A 20221-nucleotide genomic window follows, 5' to 3' on the forward strand; every position below is an offset into this window, starting at 1 on the left:
CTACAACAGCGCCTCTAGTATGTGTTACGGGAAACTCATTAAGTTTCTCATCCTATTATATATTTATCCATGTTTATATCTTCAGTTGAAAATGGCCATCAAAACTTTAAGTACCTAATATAAAAATTAATGTATTACATAATGTGTCGTAATAAAAAGCTCTACATGTATTTATGCAATACAGTTTACATTCGGAAGAAAATACTGTATGTATCCAATGCCTACCACTTCACTTTACGTGATTCGGGTTCCGCATATTGCGGATAGATGGCAGGACTGTGACCTATGTTCTAGTTTAACACCACTTCGGCGGGCCATACTGTACATGACGTGTATCTGTTATGTCGTGTACTAGGGAGAGCGGAAGGAAATAATTATTGAAACCATCAGTAAAGTTATATTTTATCTCACTGCAAACAGTGACATGCTTTTGAATAAGATCGTTCTAAAGTATATTCTTTTCATATCAGTAGTGTTCAAAAATTAAAAGTTTTAAAGCCTTGTCTTTCCCTCTGTTCTCCCCCCACCTTGTTCCTTACCCTTGACATAAAGGAAATTTTAAACAACTTCAGGGGCAGAGTTTTTACGCCAGGTATGCTCATTCTCTGAGTCCCGATTACGTTCTGTAATCACAACCTTCGAAAGTAGAGCGTGCTGTTCCTCGTTCGAAGCTCGACGGATGACTGCGGAAGGCAGTTCAAGTACTTGGTAAACATACGAACAGTGCGGGACAATGACACAGTCAAAACCTTCTGTAAGCAAACGATCATTCCGTACAGTGTGGGAGAAATACTATTTTTGTTGTGAAAACGTAAAGTGTTTACAATGTTGTAAGGCACTGTCAGGAATACTACTGAGCAACATAAAACATTATACGCTCTGCCATCCAGAACATGCCGAAGTGACAGGGAAGCTGTTTTCTGTAATAAGTATTCATATATCATTATTATTATTATTATTATTATTATTATTATTATTATTATTATTATTATTATTACTACTACTACTACTACTACTACAATTGTTATTATTGTGGTGATTTTATTCCAACAGAAATACGTGTTATAAAATAATTTTTCTGGGATGCAACGTGCACTACAGTTTCAAGAATTGAAAGCACTTCATGATAGGCCAAACAATGAAGAAAGTCGAACAATCCATAGTCTAAATTTAGGGGCAAGTTATGTAGTATGTTGGGAATTAGCTAAGGTACTAAAAACCCTTCACGGATGGTGAACTTGTAAAGAAATCTATGGTGCCTGAACGAAATATACTGTAGTTAATTACATCTGTGTACTGGAACAGCTCAAATGTGAATTCACAGAACATAGATTTGATGATTTTTAGACGTATGGAAAGTGATATTAATCTTGTTGTTAATCCTTTCATAGTAAATTTAATACAATCCGTGAGAGTGCAGTTCCAGGACGAGTTAATTGATTTACAAAGTCACGTAGAATTCAGAACTAAATGCGGAGAATATGACTTGCCAAGCATAGAAATATTCAAAAATGAACAAAACGAAATATCCCAAGATGATCTTATTTGCTGTCACTCGAAATATGTGTGCAAACAATTATTTTCGAGAATGAAGGTTGCTAAATCCAAAAATCCAAACACAGATCCCGATTAACAGATGAGAATCTTTTGTGCATTGCAATAAATTTGTTGGAAATAGATTTCCGATTACTTGCAGAAAAGAATAGGCCTACACAAGTTGAATGTGGAATATGAAAATAACATTATTTATGATATAATAGTATCATAACTGTATAAAATATAATAAAGAATGTAGTAACTGAATATTTCCTTTTTCAAATTCAGTTTATTATCAGTGAGAGCGATGCCACGGGCGGTGCTGCAATGTAGTTGCGGAGCCCAATTCGTACCCTGCGTGTGTTATGCAGTGCAGCATCATCCGTGTAATCGGCGCTTTTACAATTTTGAGCATACCTGTTTTACGCGCTTGCGTAAGGGTGCAGTGAACTCTGTATTTCCAGGTAAAATCTATTTTCGCCACACTTTTGTCAGCATTTTGACCCCTAAGACCACCGATTGAAAGTAAGTTTTCTTAGAAAAATAAAATGTGAATCAATGGAAATAAACGTATGATTTCTATGTAAAATTGGTGCAAAATAAAACAAAAAAATCTTTTAAAAATTAGTAACATTTGGGTAACTGATTTTAATGACCCCACCCAGATGACCTATTGCACAAAAATACAACATAAATTTGCATACTGTATTATGTTTTGTTATATCACAAAATGAATTGCTGTATTAAAGGGCATCGTTTGAAAGTTAAAAGAAAAATAATTACATTTCATCAACGTCTGTTCCGTTCCCTATCTATGAGTACGGAAGTAGGCAAGATGGATGAAGATGAAGGTCATAAGCTCATAAATAGAGCCCAGATGTTTGACAAAATGCCTTTTTTTTTTTACTGGGTGGAAGTAAATCATTATTTGCATAGATATAAATGTGATTTGGAGTAAAAGTGATAGGGCCTATTTTGCATTTTTAAGATTTTCTTACTAATACATGCCATCTTTGTCATTTTAAAGCAATATTTCGTGTTTATTTTCAATTTTCTAATTAATTATGTAATGTGTGTGAAATTTAAATATTTGAAACAATGACTAACTTTACTAACAATAGTAAGGTGCTTAATCTGCTAATAATTATGCTTTAATACTATTGGTGTAATATGAATAATGATCGACAATCCACAATTACAAATATAATATTGTCATGTCTTCACGGTACCAGCAATCAGCTTTACAATTTTATCTTTGTTTTCATAGAAGTTGTCACGTAGCATTCCCAATTGTTTACTTTCATATTTTCAAATCTTACTGTTACAATTTTGTGCTACATGTGTTTATTATTGTAGAAGAAAGAAATTTGAGTGAGGAACAGTCAGTTACAGTGTTGCCAAGTCAGCGGTTTTGTAACTATTTGTGATGTGTGCTATTCATTGTTATTAACTGTTGAATTAGTTACAGTTACGCCTTAATTTTTTACAAAGCATTCATGGCTCACAATTCTGTCACACATTAACACCAGTAGCTTAAACAGACTCATTCATTCATTCATAGTGTTCTGCCCAAGGGCATTTCTTTCACTGCAAATCCAGCATTCTTCAGTCTTTCCAATTTTCTGCTTCTCTCTTAGTCTCCGCATATGATCCATATATCTTAATGTCGTCTATCATCTGATATCTTCTTCTGCCCCGAACTCTTCTCCCGTTCACCAGTCCTTCCAGTACATCCTTCAGAAGGCAGTTTCTTCTCAATCAGTGACTCAGCCAATTTCTTTTCCTCTTTCTGATCAGTTTCAGCATCGTTCTTTTTTCACTCACTCTTTCCAACACAGCTTCGTTTCTTATTCTGTCCATCCATTTCACACGCTCCAGCCTTTTTCATATCCATATTTCAAATGCTTCTGGTCGCATCTCTTCACTTCGTCGTAATGTCAATGTCCCTGCTCCATATAGTGCCACACTCCTTACAAAGCACTTCACTAGTATATTCTTTAGTCTTTTTTTCCTTCGAAGATCCGCGGAAGATGCTCCTTTTCTATTAAAAGCTTCCTTGACAGTTGCTATCCTCCTTTTGACTTCGTAAAATCAATAAGCTTAAAAATTGCTTAATAAGAGGAAAGCATTTCAGGAAAATTATTATGATTGTATCAGTAGAATTAGCAAAGTCAATAAGATAAAGTTTTATAAAGGGAATTTTTTATAAAAATCTGTAATTATATCTGTAGGTCTAGATAAAACTATGCAATATCAATAAGCATAAAATTTTCTTAACAAGAGGAAAGCATTTCAGGAAAATTTTTATAATTATATTAGTAGAATATTAAAACGTAGCAAACTCAATAAGCTAAAAAATTGTTCAGTGAGGGAAAAATTATAAATATAGAATTTAGCAAAATCAATAAGATGATAACGTTTTCATCACTAGTGTGTGAACTTCTCCTTTTAAACTAACGAGTGTTCATCTTTTGCACCTGTGGAGTAACGGTTAGCGCGTCTAGCCGCGAAACCAGGTGGCCCGGGTTCGATTCCCGGTCGGGGCAAGTTACCTGGTTGAGGTTTTTTCCGGGGTTTTCCCTCAACCCAATATGAGCAAATGCTGGATAACTTTCGGTGCTGGACCCTGGACTCATTTCACCGGCATTGTCACCTTCATCTCATTCAGACGCTAAATAACCTGAGATGTTGATAAAGCGTCGTAAAATAACCTACTAAAAAATTCATCTTTTGTAAAAACGGAATGTGGAGACCCGGCCTTAAACCCGCAACAATGCCATAAAGACGTCTCCAAATAACAAGTGTGCAATCAATATAAATTAATTTTGTATTTTAGAAATAATAATTTCATAGCTTTTCTTACTTTCTTACTACAGGTTACCAAAGCATGAGGAATTCTAACTCCTTGCGTCTGGGAGAAAGACCGTCCACCAGCCAAGAACCAGCAGATGGTTTTCAAGGTTGGTAGAAGGGTACATCTGAAGCTTTCGGGCACGATTCGTGTGTGATGTATTTATTGTGTTTTAATATATTATGTTATGAGTAGACATCGGATTTTTAGGCACTAAAAATTGCAGTTTTAGGCGCCTAAAATAAGCTCAAAATTTGTAAAATTAGGCTCTATTTTAATGAAAATAGGCATTTTAGGCACATCAAGGTATCATACCTATTTCTTTCACTGAAATTTTTAGTTATACACTAAAGTACGCACAAAAAAGTATGTTTAAACATTAAAAAAGAATACTATATTATATTTATAAACAGAGCTGCACAAATTTAATATATTGAAACTAATGAAATAATGATTATTGATATCAAGATTACTCATTTTAAGTTATTGAAATTCAGTTCCATGCTCAGACTTTATTATAATTATCTGCACAGTACACCACCAGAATTTTTTCTAAATTCTCCACAGTTAACCTTTGCCTTTTGTCACTGAGAATCATTTTGAAAGCAGAAAAACTTCTTTCAACCGAAACTGATGTGAGAGGCGCAAATTTTTAATTAGGTACAACAGAAACATCAATACTTACTGGAACATTTACACTTTTCCCCGATATCACTCTTGATACTTTTTCCGACAATGAAAATCCTACATTCTTATTTAATACGTTGTCCCACTTATTTTTAACTTTTTTCCCAGTTTCGCTAAAGCAGAATGTATGTTCACTTGAGCTTCCTTTACTATTGCTATTTGGCTACAAAGAGATTGTTTTTCACGTTCTAATTGTTCAATGCTTGCAGGTATGAAAGAAAAGTTTGATGTTATGTAGGCAATATCGTTTTTCACTCGTGAGTCATTCAGACAATCTTTCACTGCTTTCACACACGCTGCACTATCAGTTTCAGGTAATTTATCAATAATTGTGACCACTTCTTTAAAATACTTAGAATAATACACCACTGACTGAATCCAGGTTTCCCATCGTGTAACAACCGGCTGAGGTGGGAGTGGGATATCTGGAAAGTTCTCTCTGAATATTGAAATCCTGGATGGGGCTTTACAAAAACATTTTTTTGTGTTAGAAATAAACGAATTGACAAGAGGAAATTCATTCCGGATTGTTTCAGAAACCCTGTGAAGGCCATGTGCTAGACAGGTTACATGCTTGAGGTTAGGATAAAATGTTTTAAGAAGTGGATCTGCAGCAACCATGTATGAGGCAGCATCAGTACAAAACAACAGAACTTTAGAATCGTCTATATTACCTGAGTATAAAGACTGTAGGCCTTTATTTACAAAATAAGCAATGGCTTGGCTATTCACTTTCGAAAGTTCCTTAACACATACGAGGTGTGGAATCGAAGGTCCATCAGGACTAAGTTTTCCTACTACCATATTTGCTATATACCTATTCATAGGATCTGAGGTTTCATCCACAGAGACCCATATGTAAGAATCACCTATATCCTCCCGAATGGAAGCTAAAGTTTCATTGTATAATCTGTCTAAGTAGGGTCGGCTCAGATGGGATATTTTGTTTACAGTATTTTTGTAAAAACTGTCCTAAAACCGGATTTTCAATTGCATTCCAGGGAATGTTAGCAGCAACAAACGCTCTGGTTAAATCAGCATAGAAATTGCTGCTGAGATTGGATGAAGTAGGCTGTGTTAGTAAAGTTTGTTGCAGTTGATTTTTCTGCTGAGCTTTAGCCTTATGAGCCGCTCCTTGCACATGCTGCTTTAGGTGGCACTTCTTTTCTTGCGAAATCTAAAAATGTAAAGTAAACTGAATTAAAATAAAATCCTAATTGTTGTATTGCCGTATTTCTATCACAAAGTTAGTGGGTTCGAATAATCAAAATTTTAATGACCTGCAAATACTTTAACTATCGGAATTTAAAAGGTTAAAGTGTAGTGGTCTTAAAAGAATTATACCTCAGGATAGCTCAGTCAATGTATAAATATTATAGGCCTACTCATTAAAATTAATAGAATTTATATATTTCAAATATTGTTACATACCTGTTTGCTACAAATCTTGCAGAATATTATTTTTCCATCATAAGTGAATTCTGAATATTCTGTTAGCCATTGCCGGATCAATGTAGATTTTGCACTTATATTTTTCGGCATTATCGCGTTAAACTTCACAGGAAAACGTCCTACCGCTCAAAACTTCTCAACACAAATAAGGTGAGGGAAAGAGCAACTGTTAACGAGCATTCAAATGAACCGTTGTTATTGAGATTCAATTGGACAAAAATACAAAGTTCCACTTATTGTTGCATTTCCTGGTAGTGTTAACACTAGGAGGGCCATTCTTTTAAATATTTTGTAACGGTTTACCCTACTACTTCGCAGTTTTACGACTTTTCATAAATATTTCAAAAACACTCTTTCTCCAAAAATTGTGATTTTATGACACTCTGAAGGGCAGTACAGCTAATCGGTTTCAGACCGAAAACAGTCATTTTTATAGTATAGTATATCTCTGAATCGGTAGCAGCATATGTTGTGATTGTTGCCTGCTTCAAAACTAAGGTTGGTTCTTTGTCGGCATTTATGCCTCCAAACATGTTAAATTCGGTGAAATCTATTGCGAGTGTCGTGAGATTCAAAACATTTTGTTTCCTTTATCAATGGTTTCATGGCCGGTGTGAAGCAAACTTTCCACTTTTTAAATGCCTTAAATTTCGCAGTGAATGCATGTATAAATTATAAAAAGTAAGAGTAAAATGCGAAACTTTACAGTGAGTTAGGCATTTTTAGGCGAATATTAAAAAAATTAGGCTCTAATAACCGTTTTAGGGCACTATAAAACTCTTTGAATACCTTTCAATTTCCATGAAACACAAATATTAATAATTATTTTTACTTTTCTCCTAAAGAAACAAAATAGGCATTTGCCCTAGAATCCGATGTCTGGTTATGAGTAGGGGCCAGGAAGTTCATGCCCTAAAAACCTACTAAATATGCATGCAAGTATGCTTTAAAAAAACCTTAAAATATGCCAATAAATATGCACGAAAGAATTCTTTATTTCTTGTTATATTTGTATTATTATTGCCTAGAAGACAAAGTATACCATTTACAAAAACAAAATTTTGAATAGTAGGCAACATGGATAATTTGTTATGAATATAAAAACCAGAGCAAGAAAGAAAAAAATAAATTACAGTGCAATGTCTTATCTGAGGTGAATTCTTAACAATGCAATCGAACCTTTCAGGCAAATGAAAAGCATTGCAAAAATCAACAAACGTTCACTAATAATAATAATAATAATAATAATAATAATAATAATAATAATAATAATAAATGTAATAACATTATACGTCGAAATAGATGAGATTAAACTTACATTTATTCTTTAGAGCGTTATATTACTGTGCTGTGAGATTCGCTAGGTGTGCCGCGAAACTTTCAATACTTTTCTGGTAAAAACAATTACAGTAAAATCCCTCATAAATGGCACCCAAAATAGCCGGCAAATACCAAAACAACGGCACTTTAGGCTGGTAAAAAAGAGTTTAAATCTGCCAGATTGCCACATTCTGGGCCGTCAGTTTTGCCACGTTAGAAAGTTCGTCATTGAATATTCTAACCTAAAATTTGTCTATTATTTGTGTTGTGTGAAGTGTCTTAATAAAAATATGCACAGTTTTTATGTTTAGTTATGTTCCGGCCGGCAGTGTTGCCACATTAGGAAGTTCGCACGAACTTTCATTTTCAATTAATATTGGAACTTACAATAATTTGTGTTGTGTGATTTGTTTTAATATGGAAAATCCACACAACTTTTATTTTTGTTCAGTTATGAGCAAATTATAGAGAAATAAGCTTCACATGGCTGCAGTTTCAACATCTGGCATCATGAAATAGCAACTCTTTCTTTGTATACACCAATATTATTCAATTATCCGGCAAAATCTTGTATCCGGAACTAACCTGGTCTCTTTGGTGCCGGTTAAGAGGGATTCTACTATATAATAATTTCACTTAATACTAGTTTTCAAAATAGACTACCTATGATGTCCAAACTATGCATTTTTATGCAACATAACACCTTCAGTGAGCTTAAACGCGAGAAGAATATGCCACAGTAATATATAAATATCTTGAAATATTATGCATTTTAAAATTATGCAAATATATGCAATATAAAATTTGGTTTAATAAGCTTAAATGTTGATGATTCGTGAAGGTAATTAATCGACAATTAATTATAGCCAATGGAAAAATATATGCAAATGCATGAACTTCCTGGCCCTAAAGTGTTTTTATTATCAATGTTATATAATTTTAAATTGTATTTTTACCTCAGTGTTATATTTTAAACTTTAGCATTTTTAACGTAATATTAATAGCATTAATGATTTATTGATATTGGTGTATACTAAACGTATTCAAAACGAGTTAAGTAAGGGAAATTGAAGATTCCCAAAAGCCACCAGCGTGGCTCAGTCGGTTAAGGCGCTTGCCTGCCGGTCTGAAGTTGCGCTCGGGCGCGGGTTCGAACCCCGCTTGGGCTGATTACCTGGTTGGGGTTTTTCCCCAACCATAAGGTGAATGCCAGGTAATCTGTGGCGAATCCTCGGCGTCGTCTCGCCAAATACCATCTCGCTATCACCAATCTCACCGACGCTAAGTAACCTAGTAGTTGATACAGCGTCGTTAAATAACCAACTAGAAAAAAAAGATGCCCAAACGGATGAAAGTACTAATCCATTTGAATAAAATAAAAAAAAATTGTATAAGAATGATTGAATTTCAATCTCACATATGTTAATGACAGAATAGGCCTACTTACTAAAATAATTATATTATTAACCAACAAAGTTTCGTTGAGCGCCATGCGTTCTAAAATGATACTGCAAGAGACCAGTAGTATTGGGGTAGCCGTGAGAGTGCAGATCGGATAAGCCAGCGTCACTTACGACCGCGATGTAGTAGGCTCAAGACTGGGAGACTCGAGGCAATTCGAGTTAGCAAATAGAATTTTTGTGATAGTCTAGTACATGCCTGCACAAGGTTTGCTCTCTCCGAGCCGGCTCACAGCTCATGAGCGGAATGCAGGTATTAACTGCGCTCTGTATAAGGGTGGACTGGAAGAAGGGATGGATCTCGTACAAAATAATACACAAGGTGTTCATGAAATGAATTCCCGTTCAGTGTTTACAAAGCTATCTTGGACTATTATTAATTAATAAAGAAATATTTATTTTACAGAAATAATAGAAATTCTATAGCTACTTAAATGTACAATATCATTTTGTTATATTTTTATACAAGTATATCAGTACATGAAAACGAGGTTTTATGCTGTTGGCAGCTGAAAGGAACAGTAGCCTACTGATCGTAATGAAACCTCAGTTACAGATGTTCGATGCCTGCGCCTTTATTAAAGTTGATTATAGAAAACAGTTGCTCACAAATATAAATGTTGAGCCAAACATAGCAATCGTTTTCATAGCAAGCCTGGTGTTGAAGGGATTTATTATGGTAACTTTAAACTCCTTTCCAATTAAGACAAGATCTTGGAACCTAGAATTAAATTCATTTTGAATTTCAATTAATATTTGCACATAATCGTTTAACATGGCTTCATCACGAGCAGTTTCTAACGTTCGAAAGTGAGCCATATTACCTTCCCGAAACTGACTTACGAAAAGTGTAAGTTTACGACTGAAATCCCGTAATTTATTCAACACATCAACAATGAGATGGCCTTTTCCCTGATAGTTATAAATTGTTGAAGATTAATCAATTCTAACGTACCCTACCTCATGTAATAATGCAACTTTCAACTCCTGAACCTTTCTACTGCGATCTTCACCAACAAAACCATCGTATCTCTATGTGTGGACTATATTATATTATGTTTTTCTCTTTCTTTCAAACTCTTGTGGCAGATAAGTATTGACTCCAGTTGCTGTGAAACAATAAGCATTCTCCCATGCAATATTGAAAAAAATTGCCTGATTGTCATTTTTCCGTCTTTTAGATTCCCCCATTATGTAGCCGTAGATAGGCAAAGTGAAAAAGCTACTGATTATACACACTACACCAGATAGCTACGTGGACTATCCTCTGCCTATAGCAGGCATACGTCATTCCGACGTAATTTTCCGGCGAGCTGTTTGGACGGCTCTCCGCTCCCAAGGAGCGTCCGCGCTCGATGAGCGCCGTTTGTGCAGGTCTGGTCTAGTAGGTAAATTCACTTATCACAGATTTCACTTGTTGGATTCATAGAGCTCGATCTTGTTGACTAGTGTTCAATATTTCTCATTCAAAGGCCAAATTAAAATGAATCGGGTTCTTGTAGAAGGTACTCGGAACATGTGTAATTTTAATCAATGACCCCATTATGGTTCCGTGTGGGGACGTGGCAAAAAAGCACAGTCTGTTCCTTGGTTCATAAAGATCTAAAAAAAAACTAAAGCCTCGTTCACACTTTTCAAGTAACTTGAAAAGACAAACTTGAAAAGTGTGAACTATGTTTCAAGTTGACTTGAACTCAATTAACAGCTTGAATTCAAGTTTCAAGTGAAGTTGGCTCCCTTTCTACTTTTTACTTAACTTGAAAGGACATTTGAAAAGTGTGAACGTCACTTGATAACTTGAATTCAAGGAGAAAAGCGCGGGAATTTAAATTAACAGCTGTTTTAAGAGCGTTAAATTAACAGCTGATTGTTTTTCTGTTCTACTGGGAATGTAAAAATAATAGGAAATAGTAGTAAGTGAAATATTGACCAAATATTTGAGTTGCTGAAGTTGTATAAAATTCACGTAGGTCTGCGGATTATAGAAACTGCAAAATTTCGTAACAGAAATGCAAAGGAAGTTGCCAAGGAAGGAAGAATTCATTGAAGAACTGAACAGCTGAGATTTTAACGTGGACACAGATGAGATAGCCTATGAAAGACAATAAGAAAAACAAACTGTAGATAGAGAAGAAGTGAGGAAGATGAGAGGGATTAAAAAGAGAAGAGCGTTGCTTGAAGGGATGACGTTTATCGCCGAAACTGGCATAGTTCAATGTGATTGATAGATTTTTTTGGGAACTGCAACAGCTTCAAGATAATCATTTTCAATTATGGTAGATCAGACTTGCTTACATTTTTATTATATTTACTTATCTGTTTTAAGATTTCACTTATTCTATTTATAATAGTAAGTGGTCGTGTATTTATCTTACTAATCCAATTCCTAACCCATACTGAACAACGCGTCTTCCATTACTTCAATATATTTATCATTTCCCTGACGGAGGCTTGCTACTACAGAAATTCCTAATTGCACAACTTCCATCGACGCCATTTTATCCTACTTGGAAAATAAAATAACTTGAATATGTCTGAACTGCGACTTGAATTTAGTTACTTGAAATCACGTGACTTGAATTCAAGTTACTTGAAAAGTGTGAACGAGGCTTAAGGTTCATCCTGATGTAAACAAAAGAAACTGTCATTAGCGGACGAAGATGGTGATTGGTGCTTATTCGGTACTACTTGTAGAAAGTTGCCGTCGATATCTGACTCACTCTCAAGATGTGTATTGTGTTGTGCAACAGACATTCCTCTGAGGTGACGTCCGCTGGTGATCATAACTGAATTAATTATACCTACAATTCTTTCGAGGTTTTCCAATAACAATTTGAATTCAACTTCCCGTCGTAAATCACTTAAATGTAAACAAAAATAAAATATACGATATATTTCAAAGCTCATTGCTACAGAGTCGTTCCGAAGAATCAGTCTGCCAGTGACAAGCGAGTAGCAACACGCGCATATGTTTACTTCAGGATCAACCTAGGCCGGCAATAGTTCATGTTTATGAGATTAAGTCAACCAATCTGTGCAAGTTCATACTTGCTTCTGAGATGGTTACGTACGCTGTTCCTTTAGATAGGGCGCAAAAAAAAAAAATAAAAGCTTGATTCAGGGATTTTGACGCTTGCAAAAAGTAAGTAGACTGAGAGCGAGTTACTCATGACTACTGGCGTGCTGGGTCACACAGGTCAGGCCGCGCAATCTTAACACCAAACACTTCTTTCTTACCTAGATCTCATATATACTCAGATCGCTCGGCGTTATAGGTTTTGACGGTAACAACTTTTGTCATGTTTACTATGCTGCCATCTAGTTGTTACATAAGGAGTCACGTCATAACTCCCATTTGAATTGCATTAGCGACTGTACTGCCATCTCGTGTTCGTTTACGGCGTATGGGTGGCGATCCTAGTGGTTGTTCTCTTCAAAGTGCAACCGATTTTAACATAGGAATGAGCAATCTATATGTGATCTGGGCTCCTTGTCCTGTCACAGTACTCCGTCTTAAGACAACATTTTTCCACACGTCCCGTTACTAACCACTACGTCTGTTGACTCAGCAGTGTCATAAAGACATTTTGACACGAGTGTCCCTCAGCTACGAGCATAGATATTACTTTCATTCTTCCTCTTCCCCTCCTATGCACATTTGTGATTAAATTTCTTTCTTATGACATAACACATAGCTCGCTCACTAGCCAAACAACCAAGGACAGGGGCCAATAACGTTGAATCGAGCTATTTATACATTTGCGCAGTGTTGCCAACTTAAGCGATAAGTCGCAAGATCTAGCGGTTTTGAGGGTGTGTCTGATGACAAAAATTACGAAATAGGGACCATCGACTTTTCTGGAGTTCTTATTAATCATTTGGCGACAAATTTAGCGATTTTTCCTATGTCACTTTACGTGTTTTAATAAGATGTATTTGGAAACATTAATTTAGTATTTCGACATTTTTATGATTATTAGAGAGAAAATATTTTCCTTGCTACAATTTCAAAACTTCAGGCCTATTAGGACAACCCTACACAACGTATCATGACATGTTGGATAATACCCTGCATTATCTTCCCTTTGGCGAATTTTTGGCGTTGTTAAATGGTGCAGTATTTCATCAACAGTAAATTTTTGGGGTGGTGTGTACCAGTACAAACATTCTGCCAGGAGTAGCTTTCTACAGTATGTTTGCTATGGCCGTATTTCCTCTTTTTTATTCGAAATTCGAATGGTGACGTAGAACGCCTCTTCAGCTAGTCTGAGTGAAACTAAAACTACGCAACATAATTCATATCAAAACCGCTATAGGCATCCAACAAGGAAAACTCAGTGCGCAGAAACCAGCGGTCGTGACTGTCTCGCGCAGATGATGTATGCTCCCGTTCACAGCATGCTCTCACTCCTACTTAAGGGGGGTAAGAGGGGTATAGCATGCGCGCCGCGAGGAGTCCGAGCTGAGTTTTGCCTGTAGGATACCTATAGTACTATACCTCACGCCAGGAACACCTTGAGGATTTCGGGAAAAACGAGTTATAGATACAATTTTTTTAAGTGTTCTGCGGAAGACTGTAAATACTGATGCATATACAGGGTGATCCAGAACTCTACCGCCAAACTTTCACAGGTTGTTCAGGGATGTTGGCTGAGTGTTTTGATGTAAAGAACCTATGGTCTCCGGTGACTTATTACTGAGTAATGTGTTGTTGATGTATTATTACTATTTAATACAAGAAAAATTTGTACCGGCACCGGGAATCGAACCCAGGACCTCTCAGCTCTACGCGCTGAGCGGTCTTTCCAACTGAGCTATGCCGGGACACGATCCACGGCGCCTGCCGAACCCCTCTCGTAATGCTTACATATTGGCTACTTCATAGTAGCCGTGTAGTATTCAATGAGGTGGGCGAGACCTCATACAAAATGAATATGTGATGTGTTGTTGATGTGTTTACTTGTAGCATGTCGTTTGGACGGTGATGAGGTGAGTTGTATGTATTTATTTACACTGCAAGTGGGCAAGCACCCGGTGGCAGTGGTATACACAATATAAACAATACACAAAAAAAAATGATAAGCAATACACAATAATCTGATCGATTATAAGGAAAAATTAAAAAGTAGTGAACTAAATTCTGAAGTAGGTAGCCTACTGTAATATCATAAACTGTAATACAAACAATACGACAATTACATGAGTAATGAAACAAACTTTAGAACAAAACGCATACTTGGTTGTTAAACACTTCACTGTACATCACATTGTGTAGTATTCACTTCGTTTAAAGCAGCTGTTCAAAATGTCGACCGACATGATCTCTACAGACTCTGTCGAACAACTGGATCTGTTTGCAAGGATTCTCGCAGCCGCTGAAAAGATGCGCCAATCGCCTGGGACGTTAGAGCGTATGGAGAGTCCATGGTGCGTCGCTTTGCAGTTTGTAGAAGGCATTTGAAACGTGTGATTGTTATCAATGACTCCTTTACAGGTGGAATCTTGTTCTGTGTACTGAGGACCATAATGTTGTTTCACTTATTTACATACAACAATTTCTCAGGCGGAGGTTAATGCTGTTACAATTTCTTCCTTAAAAACACAGAGACGAGCGCAGTAGCATGGTCCAAAGATTAGCGAGATGGGCTTATGCTAGATTCGTGGTTATCCGTTTCTTTAGAATCGCATTTTTTTCTACTTGTAAATTGAATTTGGCGACTTTCTATATCGTCGGTACTTCGTTAGAATGAAAAGGAATGTTTGAAAGACAAGGATACTCAAAAGTCTGGACATTTCTGACAAACGCTGAAACGTTAAAAACAAGGCTTTCATATAAGTGAATACCGTCCATAATAGTATCTGAATGATTTTCGCTTATTATGTTACATTTACGAAAATGATGTCTTAATGTAGACAGTGCTGTTCACTTCCATGCTACGATTATGACACATCATTTAAAGTCATTCACATAGACGATTGTACCACATTGTTTATAAATTGCATTTTTCTTTACAGAAATGCGTCTAAGGAGCCGCAAGCGTTCTGACGTAACTGAGAGGGCAGGGCGCTCAAAAATCGTGAAGTCTTCGTGTTTTGAAGGAGGTAAGTAGCAATTTGACATAAAAACTTAATTAAAACTACGAACAATTTAATATAATGATTTTTCCGTCCGAAAACTTATCAAATGTGATGATAGGTTAATACTGTAACACATAACAATTTTTACCAGCCATTGTTTTAACTTTTAACATTAATGTAACATACAGTTTTTTATATTGTAACACTGTATGCCATATTAAGGGCCGGATATTTATGGAGATTGCGAAAATCACAACATAATAGATATATACCGGTAATAGATTTTTACTATTGTTTACGAATTAAGTGATTCTGATTAATAATATACGGATAAAACAATGGCGACAAATCGCGGAATAGAGTTCTAATAGCGAAATATGAACACATTTGCAAATTATTATTATTATTATTATTATTATTATTATTATTATTATTATTATTATTGCGTCATTTTATATCGAATTTCATATTCTGAGTTTTTTTTTCTTCCAAATTTTTTCACTTGAATTTGTTATATATCCAAATAGGTATTCCAGGTGTTTTGACTACATTAGTGAACTCAAAAGAATTCAACATTTCACTTATAATTTGAAAGTGTTAATTTGAGACCTGCAAGTTTTTTTTTTCTTTTTTTTATGAATGTGTGTTAAATATAGGCTAGTCTAAATCCAACAAATATTGTCTATTGGCCACACCCCCAGAATCCAACGAACCTTTGTTGTTTAGTCAACTGTCCGAAGACAGGTTTGAACCTCACAAGTGATACCAAGAAAGCGCCACTTATGAGTTAACTAGGCCAGGAGATAATGGGGTAGGGTGGCCAGTTAATGTTAATTATTTGGAAAGTAATATTCATAGGGAGTTAATGCTCCAATTCCAAAATAATTGTATTTTCCAAAATTTCCATTAATCTCCGCCAAGAGTAGAAATCAATCTCCAACAATCTCCGCCGACACCAATGTTAAAAAACACAACTGATAAAATTAATCTCTATAAATACCTGCCCCTGGCCATATTCAATTGAATTCTATGTTTAAAGTTACTTATATATCTAATTAACCTGAAGATGATCAATAACTGGTCGAAAACATTAATTAAACTAGTCCATATTTGCAAATAATATTGTAATGGGATATTAACTTATCATCACACTTGATAAGTTTGGTGACGGTAAAATCATTAGGGCCTATATTAAATTGTTTGTACTTAAAACACAACTTACCAGAAAACATGACTCTAAAATTTCCATTAAAATTGTTTCGAAAATATGAAACGTCACTGTACTTTTCTGTTCCCCGTTTCTGAAGCAAGGTATCTGTGGACATCGATTTCTGCAAGAGTTTGAAAATACACAGTTCCTTATTTGCAAGGCTCTGTTCCTGGAGTCTTAAATAATAATATATGTTCGCTTCATTGTGGGAAAGACTGTTCTCATAGAGGTCATGGAAATGTGACTTCAATTAAAATTAATTCACATGGGCCATTGCGATTAATATCCATCATAAACATGTCTTTGCAGAAAGTCAGCAAAGAAGCAACAAGCCTCCTAAAAGAAGGACGAGGCCTTCATCAAGTGCTCAGAGACATCCTCTTGAAGAAGGTAAGTCTCTGTTTGTCGATTGAAACATTTAATTTGTTTGGAAACCTTTGAAACCATTATTTTCCTGTTCCGTGCTAAAAAAAACAAGGTTTGTTTACACATTCTCTGAACTAAATAATTATCTAACTATGCACAGAGAACTTCCTCATTTGTAATAGGCTATCTTGTTCTTGGAGTCCTAAATTATGTGTTTCACTGTGGAAGATAGATATTAGATATGTATTTGCCTCATTAACCATACAAAAATAGAGATTGAGAAGTCAGATTTACATAAAGTAAAACAATATTATTTAAAATTTAATATTATTGAACTCATTGGCACTGTGGTGGACCAATTATCTTGCCATTGAAAGAATCTGTTAAGGTACTTATCTACCCTTGAGAGAAAAATTTGCAGTTTTTATCCAGATTTTAAAAACACTTTTTTTTCCCCTGATACTTGACACATATTTAAGGATTCTCTCACAAAATAAACCCTTAAGATACTTTTGGGAGAACAGAGGGAGAGGGCAATTTTTTAAAGCGAAAACTGAAATTTGTTTTAGTTCTTGGCCCACAGTTTTTATGTCAGAACAAAATTTCTTTCACTGTCTTACTCCTAAAAGAACACAGAATAAACTGTGAAAACAGTTTTTCCCTAATCCATTTAAGGAAAAATGTAATTTTATTTTTTGAAAATTTCAAACTAAAAATCAAATTTAAGATCTTGGAGGTTTAGATTAACTTTTTTAAGCAGTAGGACATTGTTTGTAGTTTGGCACTTAGCTACGATAATCAGCTTCATTTAGGTGCAAGAATAATGAAAATATTTCAATTCTAAGTGCACTTTGTGTTAACATTAGTGTTGTAAAATGTGTAAAACTGAACATGGTTAAAAATCATCTACATTCTGAGGGTATGAAAAGTTTTAACCAAACACACAGCTGCCTGACTATAAAAAATAATAGTCAAACTCTATCGCCAAATTCGAATTATCACACAAAAAATATATAAAATTGACAGAATGTTTCGGATTGACACTTGCAGAACTGCACTTCCAGTTTGAAGAAGGGTGCTTCCGGTCAATATAAATTCGGCTAATTAATAAACCAAACATTATAAAAACCAAACTGATATATTTTTTAAAACTAGAAAGTTTTTCAGACGACGTAAAAATAAAGAAATTAAACTTTTTTTAGGAAAATTGAAAATTAAGGATTGATGAGTACCTAAACCAATTTCTACCAGTGCTAATCTTGTGTGCAAGACACCCATCCATTTGAAACGATTTTTTTTATTCTCTTCTACAACCTCATCACTACAAGCCCTATGTCTCCTTGTATTAACTGCAAGAATCTTTCATAAATCAGGCTTTTTTGAAGGAAAAAAATGGTCCGATGATGTGGTGACCCAATATTTCTGCCCAAACATTAATCTTTGCTTCTTGTTTCAAGAATATTGTGCGGGTTTTCAGTAGTCCATAGTCGGAAATTGTAATCATTTGGTTTATTATGTAATGTAAATGTACAATCATCGCTAAATGTTTCTCGCAAAGTTTATGTCGTTATTGGTTTTTTTCCATCATTTGAAAGCAAAATTAACTTCTCCTTTCCATACCTCTTCCCATTAATTCTTGGTGACACTGATATTTATAGTACGAGTGGAACTTGTTCTTTTTTCAAAATGTTCAGTACTGTTGTATGATATAAGTCATGTCTGTCAGGTAATGTCCGTAAACTTACATTTGAATTTTCAACTTCTCTTCTTCTTCTTCTTTGGCACTACGGCCCTTGTTGTCTAGCCTTGGTCTCCCTTAGGATCTTGGTCCATTCCTGTCCAACCAGAGCCTTCTGCCTCCATCTTCTCACGCCTTGAGTCCTTAAATCGTCCTCCACTCCATCCAACCATATTAGTTTCTGTCTGCCAATATTGCGCCTGCCTTCTGGTTTTGTATTTAGAATCTTTTTTGGTATTCTCTGATCATTCATCCTGATTACATGTCCTAACCATTCCAACCTACGGGCTTTGATTTCAGCAACAATATCCGGAGATTTATATTGAGTTTTCAGTTCTGTATTATATCTAATTCTCCAGTGCCCATTCTCATATTTAGGACCATAGATTTTCCTTAGAATTTTTCTTTCCCATGTCATCAGTTGTTGTTCCATTTTCTTCGACAGAGTCCAAGTTTCATGCCATAAAGCACAATTGGTCTTACGACTGTTTTATATAATGTAAGTTTTGCTTTTTTACTTATGCATCTTGCTCTCAATGTTTTGTTAAGGGCTCTCAGGCATCTATTTCCCCCAGCAATTTTTTGCCTCATCCGCATATGCAGTGTTTTCTTGGGTAATTAGAACTCCTAAATATTTAAAAGAATCTACTTCCTCATATTTCTGTCCATTTATTATAATATCTTTATTACAAACGCCACTTGGTCTTATGTTTCTCATATATTTAGTTTTCTCTTTATTAATTTTTAACCCCATGTGCTCTGCTTCTATTTGAATTTGGTTACTATTTCATTTAGCACTCCAAGAGATCTACTCATGACCACAATATCATCCGCATAGGCCATGCACTGTCTGGTCCTATTAAATATGGTACCATTAAAATTTATATCAATGTTCCTAATAACTTTTTCAAGGCCGATGTTAAACAGAATTGTAGATAAGGAGTCTCCTTGGCTCACTCCATTTACTGTTAAGAATTTATCAGATAGTTTTGTTTGTATCTTTACCTTATTATATGTTTTGGAGAGGGTTATTTTTGTTAAATGTACCAATTTGGTATGGATTTTCAACTACTGAAGCCAAAACATTGAACACATTCTCATTTTCTTCTTGTGGGTAAACATTTGGAGGCGTGTTGCTTTCGAAATTTTCTAATACAGATGCAGTGTTCTCGAATTTCCTGGTAATTTCAGAAACAGTTGTATGACGTGGTATTCCTCCCTGAACATCTCACATACTCAACGTGCACCGTTTCCAGTATAATACCATAGTCTAGTATATACAGTTACGAAGCTCAATATGTAGGGAACATGCATCCATAGATAGTTGCTAACCACTAGGATCGCTACTTTCGCCTCATCACAGACAATGCGAAATAATACCGGCACAGTCTATTTGTTCCTAGTATTCTCAACAATTCAAGTTTCGTGACTATATATTACTTACTTACTTACTGGCTTTTAAGGAACCCGGAGGTTCATTTCCGCTCTCACATAAGCCCGCCATCGGTCCCTATCCTGAACAA

At 35.4% G+C, this 20221-nt stretch overlaps 1 protein-coding gene across 1 annotated transcript in view; it reads left to right on the plus strand.

The window, feature by feature from the left end:
• Positions 1 to 20221, plus strand: part of LOC138698269 (E3 ubiquitin-protein ligase siah-1-like) — a 95446-nt gene that overhangs the window by 26016 nt on the left and 49209 nt on the right. The window contains exons 2-4 of the mRNA XM_069824056.1: positions 4413 to 4496; positions 15322 to 15408; positions 16904 to 16984. Of these exons, the coding sequence (XP_069680157.1) occupies positions 4424 to 4496; positions 15322 to 15408; positions 16904 to 16984 (241 nt within the window). The 5' untranslated portion in view covers positions 4413 to 4423. The remainder of the gene's footprint in view (positions 1 to 4412; positions 4497 to 15321; positions 15409 to 16903; positions 16985 to 20221) is intronic.

This window comes from Periplaneta americana, chromosome 4 (genome assembly GCF_040183065.1).
Source record: "Periplaneta americana isolate PAMFEO1 chromosome 4, P.americana_PAMFEO1_priV1, whole genome shotgun sequence".
NCBI classification, from domain to species: Eukaryota; Metazoa; Arthropoda; class Insecta; order Blattodea; family Blattidae; genus Periplaneta; species Periplaneta americana.